This window comes from Microcaecilia unicolor, chromosome 4 (genome assembly GCF_901765095.1).
Source record: "Microcaecilia unicolor chromosome 4, aMicUni1.1, whole genome shotgun sequence".
Classification (NCBI taxonomy): Eukaryota; Metazoa; Chordata; class Amphibia; order Gymnophiona; family Siphonopidae; genus Microcaecilia; species Microcaecilia unicolor.
The window spans coordinates 260,124,463-260,138,863 of NC_044034.1; the positions used below are offsets into that span (position 1 = coordinate 260,124,463).

At 40.5% G+C, this 14,401-nt stretch overlaps 1 protein-coding gene across 2 annotated transcripts in view; it reads right to left on the reverse strand.

The window, feature by feature from the left end:
• The window catches only part of ST6GAL2 (ST6 beta-galactoside alpha-2,6-sialyltransferase 2), a 148,065-nt gene that overhangs the window by 34,442 nt on the left and 99,222 nt on the right, over positions 1-14,401 (reverse strand). For both annotated transcript variants that reach the window (XM_030199559.1, XM_030199561.1), the window contains exon 2: positions 3,750-4,739. In XM_030199559.1, coding sequence (XP_030055419.1) covers positions 3,750-4,677 — 928 coding nt within the window. In that variant the 5' untranslated portion in view covers positions 4,678-4,739. The remainder of the gene's footprint in view (positions 1-3,749; positions 4,740-14,401) is intronic.

Consider the following 14,401-nt stretch of genomic DNA (forward strand, 5'->3'; position numbering starts at 1 on the left):
AAAAGATCAGTGCTGAAACAAATTACGGTTAGGCGTATTCTATAAAGTACGCCTAAATTTAGGTGTACTTTATAGAATACACCTTAATTTCCACACGGTTGATAGAATATGCCGAGCGCCTGTCCATGTGACTAAATTTAGTCGCAGGCAGTTACGCCAAGTAAAACTTGGTGTAAATGCTGATACCTAAAATTAGGTACAGACCAGGTATATTCTATAACATCGTACATAGGGGCCCCTTTACTAAGCCATGGTAAAAAGTGGCCTGCGTTACTGTCAGTACATCTTTTGGGACAACGCTGGGACATTTTTTTACTGCGTCTAGGAGAAAAGGCCTTTTTTTTTTTAAGGGACCAGAAAATGGACATGTGCTAAAACTGAAACCAGCGCGTGTCCATTTTCAGCTTGAGACCTTACCGCCACCCAATGACCTAGCGGTAAGGTCTCGTGTGCTACCCCCGTGTGGTAAGCATGCAGTGCATGCCAACTGCTTTTTACCGTCGGGTAAGTGGCCTATGGTAGAAAGCAGAAATTATTTTCTACCTCAGGATTCGTCACATGCCAAATTCGGTATTACCACTAGCTGGGTGGTAATGCCAATTTCATATGCGCTGTACACGTGTAGGCCCTTACACAGTTTAGTAAAAGGGCCCCACAGATTTTAGAAATACCCATGATATGCCCATTCCACATCCATGGCCATGTCCCCTTTCAACTATGCGACTTAGAATTTACACGCATCACATTATAGAACTAGTAAAAAAGGCCCGTTTCTGAAAGAAATGAAACAGGCGCTAGCAAGGTTGTCCACTAATGGCAATTATGTTTTTAAGGGAACTGTTAGGAGAGAGTATATGTGTGAGAGAGAGTGAGTGAATATGTGTCAGACAGTGAGTATGTGTGAAAGAGAAAGTGTGTGTCAGAGAGAGAGAGAGAGAGAGAGAGAGAGAGAGAGAGAGAGAGAGAATGTGTATGTCTGTCTGTGTGAATGAGAGAGTGTAGTGTGTGTCCCGTGTGCACCAATTATGCTCTCTCCCCTGCATTCATCCATATGCAGCAAACGTCCTCTGTGCCCTGTCCCCTCCATCCATAATGGTGCAGCAATTCTCCTCTGTTCCTTGCCCTCCCCCACTACATGTGCATCAACTGTGCATTCTCCCCTAGCCTCTCCTCTATCCACCCATATCCAGGGCCCCCTCCAACCATCTCTCTCCCCTCTGAGTTCCAGGATGCCCCCCTCCCCATTGAGTTCCAGGACCCCCTCTCTCCCCTCTGTTCCAGGCCCCCCTCCCTCCCTCCCTCCCCTTCGAGTTCCAGGACCCTCCCCTTCAGGTTCCAGGATGCCCCCTCCCTCCCTCTGAGGTCCACACCTCCCCCCTCTCCTTCGACTTCCACGCCCCTGCACCTCCCTCCCTCTCTCTGCCCTCAAAGCGCGACCTGTCCTCTGGCAGCCCCTCACCTTCCTAAGTGCTGGCTGTATTTTAAAAATTCTTACCTTGGGGTGTAGCGTCCATGTGTCTCAGCTCTGCCTCTGGTCCCACCCTTCCGGAAACAGGAAATGAGGGCGGGACCACAGGCAGAGCTGAGACACATGCGAAGGCAGTCTGAAGCGCCGCTCGCCTTCACTGTGGACGCCGCACCCCAAGGTAAGAATTTTTAAAATACAGCCAGCACTTAGGAAGGCAGGGCTGCAGGAGGACAGGTCACGCTTGGAGGGCAGAGGGAGGGAGGCGCGGGGGGGGCGTGGAAGTCGGAGGAGAGGGGGGGCTGGCAACTATACAGAGTTCCCTGGATGGCGGGGCGATAATGAACCCTACGAACACTACACGGCTTCACTGCCTACACGTCTCCACTGCCACGCTGCCATGGAGTCAGCTTCAGAACGTTGGCGGTGCAAATTATTATATTAGATATGCTTAGACAGTTGTGCACATATATTCTAATTAATGCCAATTAGTCAATATTTGCTTGTTAATTGGCAATTATTGGCACTGACTGGCTTGTTAATTAAGTTGTGTGCACAAATCCAGAATATGACTGGATTTATGCACGCAACTTAAGTCGTACTATATAGAATCTGGGGGTAAATGGAAAGTTATTTGAATGGTCTGACTTGGACAAACAAGTGAGTGGTTGAAATTGTTGCCAAATCAGGCCCCATTTTATCACAGATAATATGAGCTGTTTTGCAACTTATACAGCCAAAAATATCCATTTATATAACTGAAATTAGAAAAACAAAATGTATTTATGTGGCATACATGGCTGCTCACCACCGAAGTGTTTTTCTATATAGAATAGGGAGGGAGGAGTGGTCTAATGGTTAGTGCAGCAGGCTTTGATCCTGGCAACCTGGGTTCAATTTCCACTGCAGCGCCTTGTGACCTTGGGCAAGTCACTTAACCCTCTGTTGCCCCAGCTACAAAAACTTAGATTGTGACCTCTCTAGGGACAGAAAAAAGTATCTACATATAATGTGTACAGCACTGTGTAAGTCTAGTAGCACTATAGAAATGATTAGTAGTGGTAGTAGCAATACTGATCTCCAAAAGAGACAAATGGGGGACATATGAAAAGTATAGAAAACTCATGGAAGGTGTAGAGAAACAAAGTAAAGAAACCCCTATTCAACATGGAGATAAAGTTATCCATATCTAAATAGTAGCATTTACATAATGGTGATTTCAGAAAGCCACAAATTTAGACTTGGAGATCCACACCATTAAGATTTTAAGGAAGTATGGTAGGGCAAGGCTCGGGCATGTTTGGGCAGGACAATAATCCTCAAAGGTATTCCCCATTTTACCACTACAATATGTGTGTATGGGGGAAAACTAGTTTATTACAGAACTTTCATCTATTGCCTTTTGGCAAAAAACTATACCAAAGTAGTTTACATAAAAAAAGTTAGAAAAAAATGTAAAAGAACAGCGACCTGCATGCCCAGCAAGGCACCAACAGTACACTATGCCTTGGGAAAAGCTTGAGAGAACAAATAGATCTTTAGATCTGTCTTGAAATGGCGTCTAGAGGACTCACTGCTCAAGGTGTATGAAAGAGTGTTACAGTAAAGCAGATCATCTAATGGACTCATAATAGCAGAAGGAAGAACCAGTTGGTTAATGTATTGTGCATGAAGTGGTTGCCTGGCACAAAGGAATCAAAAGATTATTTAAGCAAAGTGCAATCCTGGAATAAAATGAATTATGGACCAACAGAAGTATTTTTATAAATGATTCTAGACAGAATGGGAAGTCAGTGAAGAGTTGCAAAAGCAGAACATGAAAGTATTTACTTGCTCCAAAGAGCGGCTTTGCAGCAGTGTTTTGTACTAGTTGTGGGTGGTGAAGCATGGAGAGATTTACGTTCACCAGAGCCTTTTGTAAAAACTGCTGCCATTGAGCATGTCCAAACCTGGACGTCTGAATTCCGATTTCAATATTCTACGTACAAGGGGCTTTCATGTCTCATAACAGAATTGCTACAAGGCACCAAATGGCATTAGAAAGGAAATCGTGGTTCAGTGATAAGTGCTATGCAGAAGGACAGAAATGGTATCATGAGTTCAACTTAATTTTAAAAACTGACTGGGTATGACAGTAGAAGGAATACTTTACACGTGCTGTATTTCTTACACACTTCTCTTAAGCACCCACTGCTTACTGTATAAGAAAGGATACTTGATCAGATGGACTTTTAATCTAACCTACTTCAGGAATTACACTCTCTTATGCTCTTAGGTAACCTACCTATTTCTTGCCCAAGAGAGGAGTTTAGTATTGCACCAGCAGACATAACTACGGCACAACGACCAAAACCCTGTGGATATAATTTATTGAGAGGAATTTGTGGAACATGTTTTTCCCATCCAAGAGCAGAAAAGGGTGCTTCTTTCCCATCCAAAGTTTTTACATTAACCCTCTCCTTGATCTCACACAATAACTGTTTTGAAGTCAGCTTTTTGGCATTCTTCTTGCCTCTGAAGCGAACTCCATGCTTGTTGATGCTCACATAATCCTTCATGGCTTTTTGAAGTCGTGGGTTCAGCATTTTGGAAGAAATATCTCCTTTCCAAAGCCTGTAAAGAAAGGATTTTGACATAGATGAATAGAGCCCATCCCAGTCATCGGACTCCTCCTGCATTGAGTTTCTCTTGTGCTTGATGGTCCTTTTCTTGTTTTTTTTCTGATGTGATGGAGATATATCCTCATGCCAGCTGTCCTGTTCCATGGAGATGAATGTATACCTGTTGCTCTGTGACTGAGGCTGACCAGCAGCAAATGGATAGTCTTCATCACCATGATGAAAGGATTTTTTCATTTTTTTGGCTACCTTAGAATAAATTTCTTCTTCATTTTCAAAATCATCCTCTATCTCGGTCCATTCTTTAAGGCTACCAGGACCTGATCTGAATGATTCCAAAAGATCTCTATTCAGAAGTACCTCATTGCTTCCTATATTTTCGGAAAACGATGGCTCGTGCATGGCTCCCATTATGACTCTCTGTTGACGCTGAACCGGCAGCAGCCTTTTAGTCTCAATATATGAGAAAGGGCTTGGAACGGATTCTGTTGTGTTGCTGTCTGTAAAATAGATGAAGATCACTAGGAAAAGAAGACCCCAAGCAAAGATACCAAACAACATTACTTGTTTCCATTGCTTCAAATTTGGTTTCATGGCTCTGCTTATCCAAATTACTTAATGATTTGAAGTCCTGGGGCAGCGAAGAGAAACGAGACCTGGAAATGATAAAAACATCATTAATAAATCATCTAGCAATTCTTTAGATTATTAATTGTGATTACAATCCTCTTGACAAGTAACAGCACAGCAGTTTCCAAGTATTGCTCCCTAAACACGCTAATCATGAGAAATTTATGAAAATCAAATAGCGTAAGCTTTCTGCAGGGAAGTTTTCATTTATGCAGACCTAGGCACTTTACTCCTTAGGTTAGGTGCCTTGACATTTTGAATAAACTCCCTACAAGTTTTATTCTAATTTTGTTTTCTAGGAAAAGAAAATTAACACCTTAGGGCTCCCTTTCTTTAAAATGGGGTAAAGTTTTGCAGTCACAATGTGGTAAACAGGAATGCCTCCAAGTTAACAGTTGGGTGCACGCCCACAATCTGCCTAGGCAGTTACCACATAGTACATACCCTAATTGCAAGTTAAGTACAGTGCTATGTATCCTCGTTTCTATTGAAGTGACACTAATTGATCTATGTTACCTGTTGCTTTAACAGTATTTATTGGGATTTATTAATTGCCTTTATGAAGAGATTCACACAAGGTGGTGTACAGCAGTACAGTTTAACATAAAACATACTCCCCCCGATATTCAAAAGTATTTAACTGGCCAGGATTGGCACCTGGCGGTTAAATGCCTCATAACTGGCCATCCGCCAATATTCCGTGTGAGATAGCTGGCTATCTCCAGCTGAATATTTTTTGTTACATTTGTACCCCGCGCTTTCCCACTCATGACAGGCTCAATGCGGCAGGCAATGGAGGGTTAAATGACTTGCCCAGAGTCACAAGGAGCTGCCTGTGCTGGGAACTGAACTCAGTTCCTCAGGACCAAAGTCCACCACCCTAACCATTAGGCCACTCCTCCACTCCTATCACCGAATAGCGGCTAGCGAATAGCCAGTTATATTGGGCAATATAACAGGCGATCCACTGAATGTCAGCCCCACTTTAGCAGCTATATTCGGCCAGGTGAATAAATAGGACATCTTTGGCCAGTTTCAACATAAACATTTGATGCCAGTCACTGGAAACGTCCCGGTATTGAATATCCGGATTTGGCGCTGACCGCAGGAGTTAGCCAGGCTAACTCCCCCAGTCTGAATATTGACCCCACAATTTTGTAAATAGAATAATAGTAAAAAGACCAAACATAAGCATAAATACAATCAATGAGGTAGACTTGGAAATGGCAAATTGAAACCTAGTAATAGGACTAACATAAAACAGTATCAAAAATATAAACATTTAATAGCACTACAGAACAATCATATAACAAATAACAAATACAATGTCAGAAAACTAGCAAACTCTTAACAAGCACACATTAGAACATATAACAGATATGATGCTAATTCTGTTCCTACTATATGACAGCAAAAAAAAAACACACACACACACAAAAAGGGCATTCAAGATTGCAGCAATGGTGTAATGTTTAATGAAATAGGCCCGACACGGGCCGTGTTTCGGCGCAGAATGACGCCTGCCTCTGTTGTCAAACCACTATTCTCTTTGATAGAAAATAAAATTCTAAACTGTCTTAATAACATGTCAGGATAGGCAGCAGATTATACCGGACACATCCAAATGCAGTAGTGGGCTTTCTGGCGGTTTGTTGGAAGCCACTACTGCACTTGGATGCATCCAGTATAATCTGCTGCCTACCCTAACGTGTTATTAGGAGGACTGTTGGGGATTTTATTTTCTATCAAAGAGAATACTGGTATGACCCCTGAGGCAGGCACCATTCTGCGCTGAAACACAGCCTGTGTCGGGTCTATTTCATTAAAGATTACACCATTGTTCCAGTTTTGAAGGCCCTCTCATGCTTTTTTTTTTTTACTGTCTTGGTTCGTTACTTTTGGATCCTCTCTCTTCCTACTATACAATGAGACATCTTGCTATGTAGCTAGGGGTCAATGCAGATATATAGATGGGGACAAGATGGGTAGTACAAAGCCAACTGGCATAAATAGATGAGTGGCTAAACTCAGGCAAGTTAAACAGGATATGAGGACCTGGAATACAATAAGCTAGTCCAGGGGCAGAACAAATGTATGGTTAGACACCACATGTATTAAAGGCTTGGGAGAAGAGCCAGGCTTTCACTATGCTTTTACTGCAAGGTGCAGTCTGCACCCATTCCCCACATTTCATGCTATGCAGATAACTAAGAATTAGCATGCTATAATGAGGTAATTTACAGATGATAGCATTACCCTCCCCCCTCTGTCCCATGCAGCATATATATGACCTAAGCATTATTCTCAACTATACATACATCTTCAATAGTATGTAGTGGGCAAGTGGGTGTAAACATGGGTGAACCATAGGTATGGCACACAATTACAGAGTACTGGGAGTTATGTGTTTATAGCTGGAACTTAGGTGCAAGCATTTATACCAACCTTACAGCTGGCTTACGTTCATATATATCCTGCTAAACTACTACTCTATAAAGGAAAAGGAGACATCTACTTTCCTTTATAGAAAATACACCAGATGCACTGCTACAGAACTGCCGAGTGTCAAGCTGCCACATTAAAGGTTAACATGGTCAGAAGGTAATAGAATACACTATTTTCCAAGTTCAGTGCTTAAAATACTTTAGTAAACATGCCACCCAAACCCTTGGACTCGGAAATGTGGAAGAGACAAGTGTTCACAAACAAACCAATTTGTGGTTATTAGCTGAAAATGACCATCGATAACAAATGCACATAAATGCATAAACATGAGCCTCACTGTTTTATTTCATTAATTTGATTGTAAATTGCTGCTTTATTTATTTATTTACTCATTCTATACCACTTTAACTGCCAAGCAGAGCAAAGTGGTTTACAATTCTAAAAATCAAAATTCAAACACAATAAGAAGAAATGAAAAAAGAATTACAATGTGAGATAGGAAAGAACACATACCATTCATAATAAGAGCAGCAAACATACGAAGCGCATACTTCTAGGATAACTGAATTTTAAACCGGTCGTTCCAGTACTCAGGAGTTTGTAATTGAGTATGCTTGTTCAAATAGCCATGTCTTCAGTAGAGATTTAAACTTTTTCAAAGAGGTCTCACTATGCAAAGACAGGGGCATGAAATTCCACAGTGATGGGACAACATAGAAAAAAAAAGCATGATGGCGAGTGCTCTGCATTTGAATTTTGCGAGGGCCTGGCAACACCAAGCAATGGTCATTTAATGACCTCAAAACTTGCGCAGGGAAATAAGGAATCCTCAAACTAGACAGATATGGTGGAGTCCCTTGACAGAAAGCTCAAAACAATAACAGAATTTTAAACTGGATACATAATTTAAATGAAAGCCAATGATGATCCTTCAGGCATGTCATTACATGATCTGATTTTGAAAGATGGCATAAAAGATGAATGGACATATTTTGAAGACGTTTAAGTACAAATTTTGGAATCCGTTGATAAACACAGTAGTTACAGTAATCAATTCTAGTCATAAAATAGCTAGAATTGGCGAATGAAAAGCAGTATGAGTGAAGAAAGATCATACTGAACATAATAATAATAATTATTATTATTACATTTGTATCCCACATTATCCCACCTTTTTGCAGGTTCAATGTGGCTTACAATTCATCGTGGATACTGGAAATAGAAAAGAAATTGTTGCAGAAGAAAAAAATCTGAGGTTCAAAAGACAGGTGAGAATCTTAAGATAATGCCCAAAAAGCGGAAGCTAGAGAAAGGGGTTATTAAAGTTCCTAGCAAAAAATGAGGTGCAGAAGGTGGTGACAAGTGACCCATCAACCAGCATGCCACTGTTTTCTCTCGATTCAAAACCGGTCTGTGGTCAAACAATCATTGGGCAATGGTTTCTAAACAACATTGGACATGTTAAGAGACTGAAGATCAGTTCAGTCGAGTAATAAAATATCATCTGCATAGATGTGAAAAGGAATATTATAAAGTTTGAATAATTGTGACTAAAGGACTAATCAAGATGTTAAACAGGAGAGGAGAAAGAATAGAACCTTGAAGTACACCGCATGTTAGAGATCTTTTTGAAGGTGACTGATGACCTAGATGCACATGAAAAGAATGATCTAACGAGAAAGATTTGAACCAATTTAACATAATATTCCAGATTCCCAAAGTTTGTAACCAAGCCAAAAGCAAAGCATGATCAACCAGATCAAGAGATACGGCCAGGGTAACATAATGACGATCAAGAGAAGAGTGCACATCGCTAGGAACAGAAGCAGTGCTACAGGCTGCCCTAAAACCAGAATGGCGTGGATGTAAACTTTATTGCTTTATTATCAATTGTAAGTTTGTTTGGTTTTATCATTACTTGATTGTAAACCTATTTGTTGTTCCAAATGAAGGCAGCATAGCAGAGGTTGGATTCAGTAAATGGTGCTGAAAAATAGGCACTAAAAAAAAAAAAACAGTGCTCCTGTATAAAGGGTGCTCTGGGATGAGGCCTTTTATAGAATAGCGCCTTTACGTCAGCTGAAACGCGATATAAATTCTGGCACACAAATTGGGCACGGATCCCCAGAATGCTATAACTGTTCACATTTTTTGAGAATGTGCCTGACCCGGCCATGCCCCTCCCATGGACACACCTTTTGAGTTGTGCGCTATGGGATTTGGACGCCCAGGTTTATAGACTAGCGTGCAGTCAGATACACGCACAACCCCTAATTAGTACAAATTACAGTCAATTGATTGTTGGCATCCAGTTGATAATTGGCTCACTAATCAATTAGGTTGAGAATACATCTCTGGATCACGCCCAAATTTGGGCACAGATATTTGTGCACCCTTTATAGCATCCAGAGACAAGTGCTGAAACTAAAACAAATCTCAATAGTAGATTCAGAGAACATTTTTTTTTCTTACTGATTGGTCCAATATAAAATATTTGTACATTATAACACTTACCAGCCTGTGTGACAGGTATCCACATAAAGTGGCACCAGTTTTCTAAGGGAAAAAATATATGCACACTTTCCCTTTTGAAAATTACCCCATGAAGAGACACACACACACACTTACACCTGGTATTTAATACATATAAATTTCACAGCTTAACTTGTACACATTTTTTGAAAATTTACAAGATCTCACTTATAAATGGTAATACAGCCATACATTTACCAGCTACATTATTTGTCAGAAAAATAAAAATTTTATATAAGCTCAAAGGCAAGTTAAACAGACATAATAATAGACAATTGCTTCCTTAGACCACCATACTTGGTGGGGGAGGAGAAAGAAAAAAAGAGGAGATTAAATGATAGAATCAAATAAAAAAGAAAATGGCCTGGCTCTATACCCCCAACTTAATTCTAACGCTAAGTAACTCAACACATCCTACCTGGACAACTTCTTTTCAATAAAGAATTTAAGCTGGTCTGATTAAAAAAAAGACATATTTGTTACCCAAGTATTTTATACAACAGTTGCATGGGTAGGCTAACAAAAATGTAGCCCCCATTGCTTTAACTTCTTCTCTGTAGGCTAAGAAAGCTTTCCTTCGTTCCTGTGTTAATCTAGTCACATCCTGGAAGATCCAAATTTTCTGACCACAAAATAATTTATGTGAATTCTTAAAGAACAATCTTAATAAGGCATTTGAGTCTTGTTCGAATACAAATGTTACTAGGAGCATCCTACGAGTGGACACCTCTGTCATAGAATCTTCCAGGAAAGCTGAAATATCTTGAAGGCTCGAAACCTGGTTATTATCTGTTGGAGTCACTTTAGTTTGTTTAGATTCAGGTAGATAGTAAATTCTGTTAATCGATGGAACCGCAGTTTGAGGGTAAGCCAAAACTTCAATTAGGTATTTTTTCCAAAGATCCATCGGTGAAATTCCATATACAATGGGGAAATTTATAAACCGCAAGTTCAACCGTCTATTATAATTTTCTATCTGTTCCAACTTTAAAGAAGTCCTGGTTTTATCCTTTATCAGTGTTTCCGCTACAGATTTCAAAGTTAAGATCTCAGATTTTCGGGCTGACAATTCAGTTTTAACATTCTCAAGCGCAGATGTTAAAGAGTCAAGTTTACTAACCATTAAAGGCATTTGAGACGTTTTTGTTACTGCTGCCGTTAACTGTTGTAAAGCAGTCCAGATAGTTTGTAGAGTCACTGTTTGGGGAGCAGAAGAAAGCTCCATGTTCATAATCTCTACTTCCTGGGGTTGTGTACCGCCTTCTGAGGCCCTCTGGTCGCCGACTTCCGGCTCCGTTGAGACCTCCACACGTTCCCGAAGAATAGCAGGACAAAGCGGTGGAGTAAGCGCAGGTGGGGATAAAGATGTCTCAATCCCTAATGGGGATGTCGCTCCTCTGACAGTTCCATAAGCGGGATCCCTTCCGCCGGTTACCGCTGGGGTACTCGTGACGAACCGCTGGAGTGTTTGCTGACCAGGGGTAAGTATTCAGGCCAATAGCAGTAGACCCTTTACTACCCCTTTTCTCTTTGTATGAGGCATCTGGAAGGAATATAGCAAAAGCAAAAGAGATTTCAGCTCAGACTGCAGCAGAGCCTCGAGCCAGAGCCGCCATCTTGACTCCTCCCCCCCCTCCAGTCCTGGCTTGTACACATTTTATACAGTACATACGTAGACACTGTCCCCACCCCAATCCCAGCCACAGAACATCTCAGTTCAGGTCAGATAAAGTTGTGTACATATAGACTGTATGTGCACATATTTACACCTATTTAGTTGGCTTCTTCTACCATAAAACACTGTTTTACCCAGGGAAATGCCTGGGGATAATTTTATATTGGACTCGACAGTGTAGAACAGCATTTTACATGCTCAAGTAGGCTCTTAAAAAATTGCTCCAAGCAAAAGAATGTAAAAGAAGGCACAGAGAAATCATAGCAACTATTTTTACACAAAATTAGGGTAATTTTATAAACCATTTTCTGTGTAAAACACTGATCTGCCTACCCAAGAGCTCTTTTAAAATCAGATTTTGTCTAAAAGACTGCAGGATGCAAGCTGGCACATACTTATACAGTAAACATGCCAAGGGGTGAAGTAAGGACAGATCATGGGCAGAGTGAAATCGTATGTATAGTAAGTGCATATACTACCTGTGCCTTCAATTTAGGTTTTAAGTTCTGCAAGATTTTGATTTGGTGTATTATAAAAGGCACATAGGTGCCTATAGAGTACAGATGTTGCAAAGCTAAACTGAAAGCCAGCTATTTTGTTTAAAGGGCGGCGTCAACAATTATGAGGTTAAGTGTTGATATTCTTAAGTTAAGTGGCCAAATCAGACCACATAAAAGCCAGTCCTATCTTTATGTGATGTCGCTTAGGTGGTTAAGTGCTGAATATCGCACTTAACTGCACATAAGATAGTGGGCTACATGAATCTAGATATTCATGGCCAGTGCCCGGACACGGCCCGGTATTAATATCCAGGAATAAAGCCTGTGGCAGTTATATAACCCCTCCCCCCCCCCAAAAAAAAATCGCTCACTGGTGCCGGCTGTATATCTGTCCCTAAGTTTATTCCCCTATCAACTTCTGCACCAGCAACGATGCACACATAACGTTAAGGGCTTGTTCTGTCTGACTGAGTTGTTATTCTGTTTTTTATATTTGTCTCAAAAGTAAAAGAACTCTTTTTTTGTGACTTCCACAGTTAGTTGTCATCGTTATGTGCACTGAAAGAACAACACTGGCTACCAACTGCATCGAGACTTACATTCAAGACCTTATCTTAGTTTAGCATTTTAAACTGGAAAGCCCTCTTACTTATGTAATGATATGAGTTTAATTGTCAGAATTAAATGTGTAGCAGAATTATTGACTGTGCTGGATCAGATACAAATATATATACCAATATAAAAAAAAATACAGCTTAAAGACCTATTGAGACAGAAGCAGATCAGCTAGCCTGAATTTCATCTCCCCCTTCCTCCCCCTTAACAAAAGACTATTCTCAAACAAACTCTGACAAAGACAAAAGGTATTGCTTCAAAGAGATACTTCCTCTCCCCCCTCCCACCTGAAAAGACTGATCAAAAGCTTGGCTGGGTGGGTACCTGAAGGCTCATCAAGACATCTCTGGAGAATAAAAGATCAAAGACACCAAGAGACAGAATGACTGGAGAGGTGTGAACTCCACCTATTAAAGACAAAGGCTGAAGCCATCAAGCATAAACAAGACCATTTGCCAGTAGAAATCCAGACCTCGGGTTTGCTACAATAAACCATCAACCCCCAGACAACCGGACGCCAGCCCATGTGTAGGGAGAAGGCTTTTTAGCATATGATGTAATCATGCTCCTCTATGAACTACATTACCCAAGACTCAGTGTAAGACTATGATCCTTTGCAATTTACCCAGGAGTCAGTGCATCTAGACCACAATCCTTTGCAATACACAGGATTCAATGTACTCACCATGCTTTGCTGCAAACAACACCTTGGAGACATTATAAAGGCAAACAGCACGGACTGCTAAAGAACACACACTGCTCTGCCCTTCTCTTCTCTTCCATCACTGACTGCAGAATGCTTGGGGTCCTCTTACCTCATGCTGCTCATCAATCAGCTGGACAACAACAAAGACTTCTGTAAGTTAACTTTTGATTTAAACCTGCTATCTTGTGTTTAAGCATAATTCTCCTGTAAAGATTCTAAAGCTACCTCTTGCTTGCAACATTGATTACATTAACTGTATTATAAATAAACCCCTTTTGAAGCTAAATATATGGTCGTTTTATGTTCTGATAGCACATGGTCACTTTTAAAATTTAGTGCCATGCTTTTAAGCCTTGCAGTACAGGTTAATGTAATTCAACAAAAATATAACATTCAATTCCTCTTATTCTTACAATTGTGAATCGTATTACCTTAATAAGGTAATTGGTGGAGAATTAACCAGAATATATATCTTAAAACTTAGAAAGACAGCAAATGCTCTGAGCAATTCCCCTGTTCTTAAATATTTCTTATAACACTTACACTCTTCTCCTTTCCAATTGCCCTACATGAAACCTTTGATCTTCGCAGGGCAGTTATCTGACAGTGCCCTCCTATGGATGCTATGGCTTGACTCTTCAGGTCATGCAGCTTTTGGATGCTTTGCTCCCTCACTCTGGACCTTCCTTCCAGAAGAGATCATTTAGAATGAACCTAGATATTGTGGCCATGACTTTAGGAACAGATATTTTTTTTACTAAAAGCTTGAGTCTTACAACACCGATTATAAGCGTTTTATCTTCCCCGGAATTTTTCTTTCAGGCAAATACTTAGACCAAGACCATAACTTCTTTATGGGTTCAGATTCTGTTTTACGAGTCTGCCAGTTTGAATTGTTCTACCCACTTCCCTTCCTGTTTTTTGTCTTTTATGTATATTAATAGAGTACTGTATCTTTTATATCCAGGTCTTGATATATTGTTGACCTCCTTGATAATTCCTTTCAAAGGTAGTATACCAAATACAATTAAATGAAATATATACGTGGAAGTTACAAGATTCCCACTTTCATATGTATGTGCTGGCCCTCATAAGTGAAAGTTCCTGGGTGATTGCCACCCTATCAACATGAAGTGCTTGTAAAAAATGCTACTCCTGCTGCACATGCTGGCAAACAGTGTGACCTGTATACCAGGAAACAAAAGAGGTGATGAT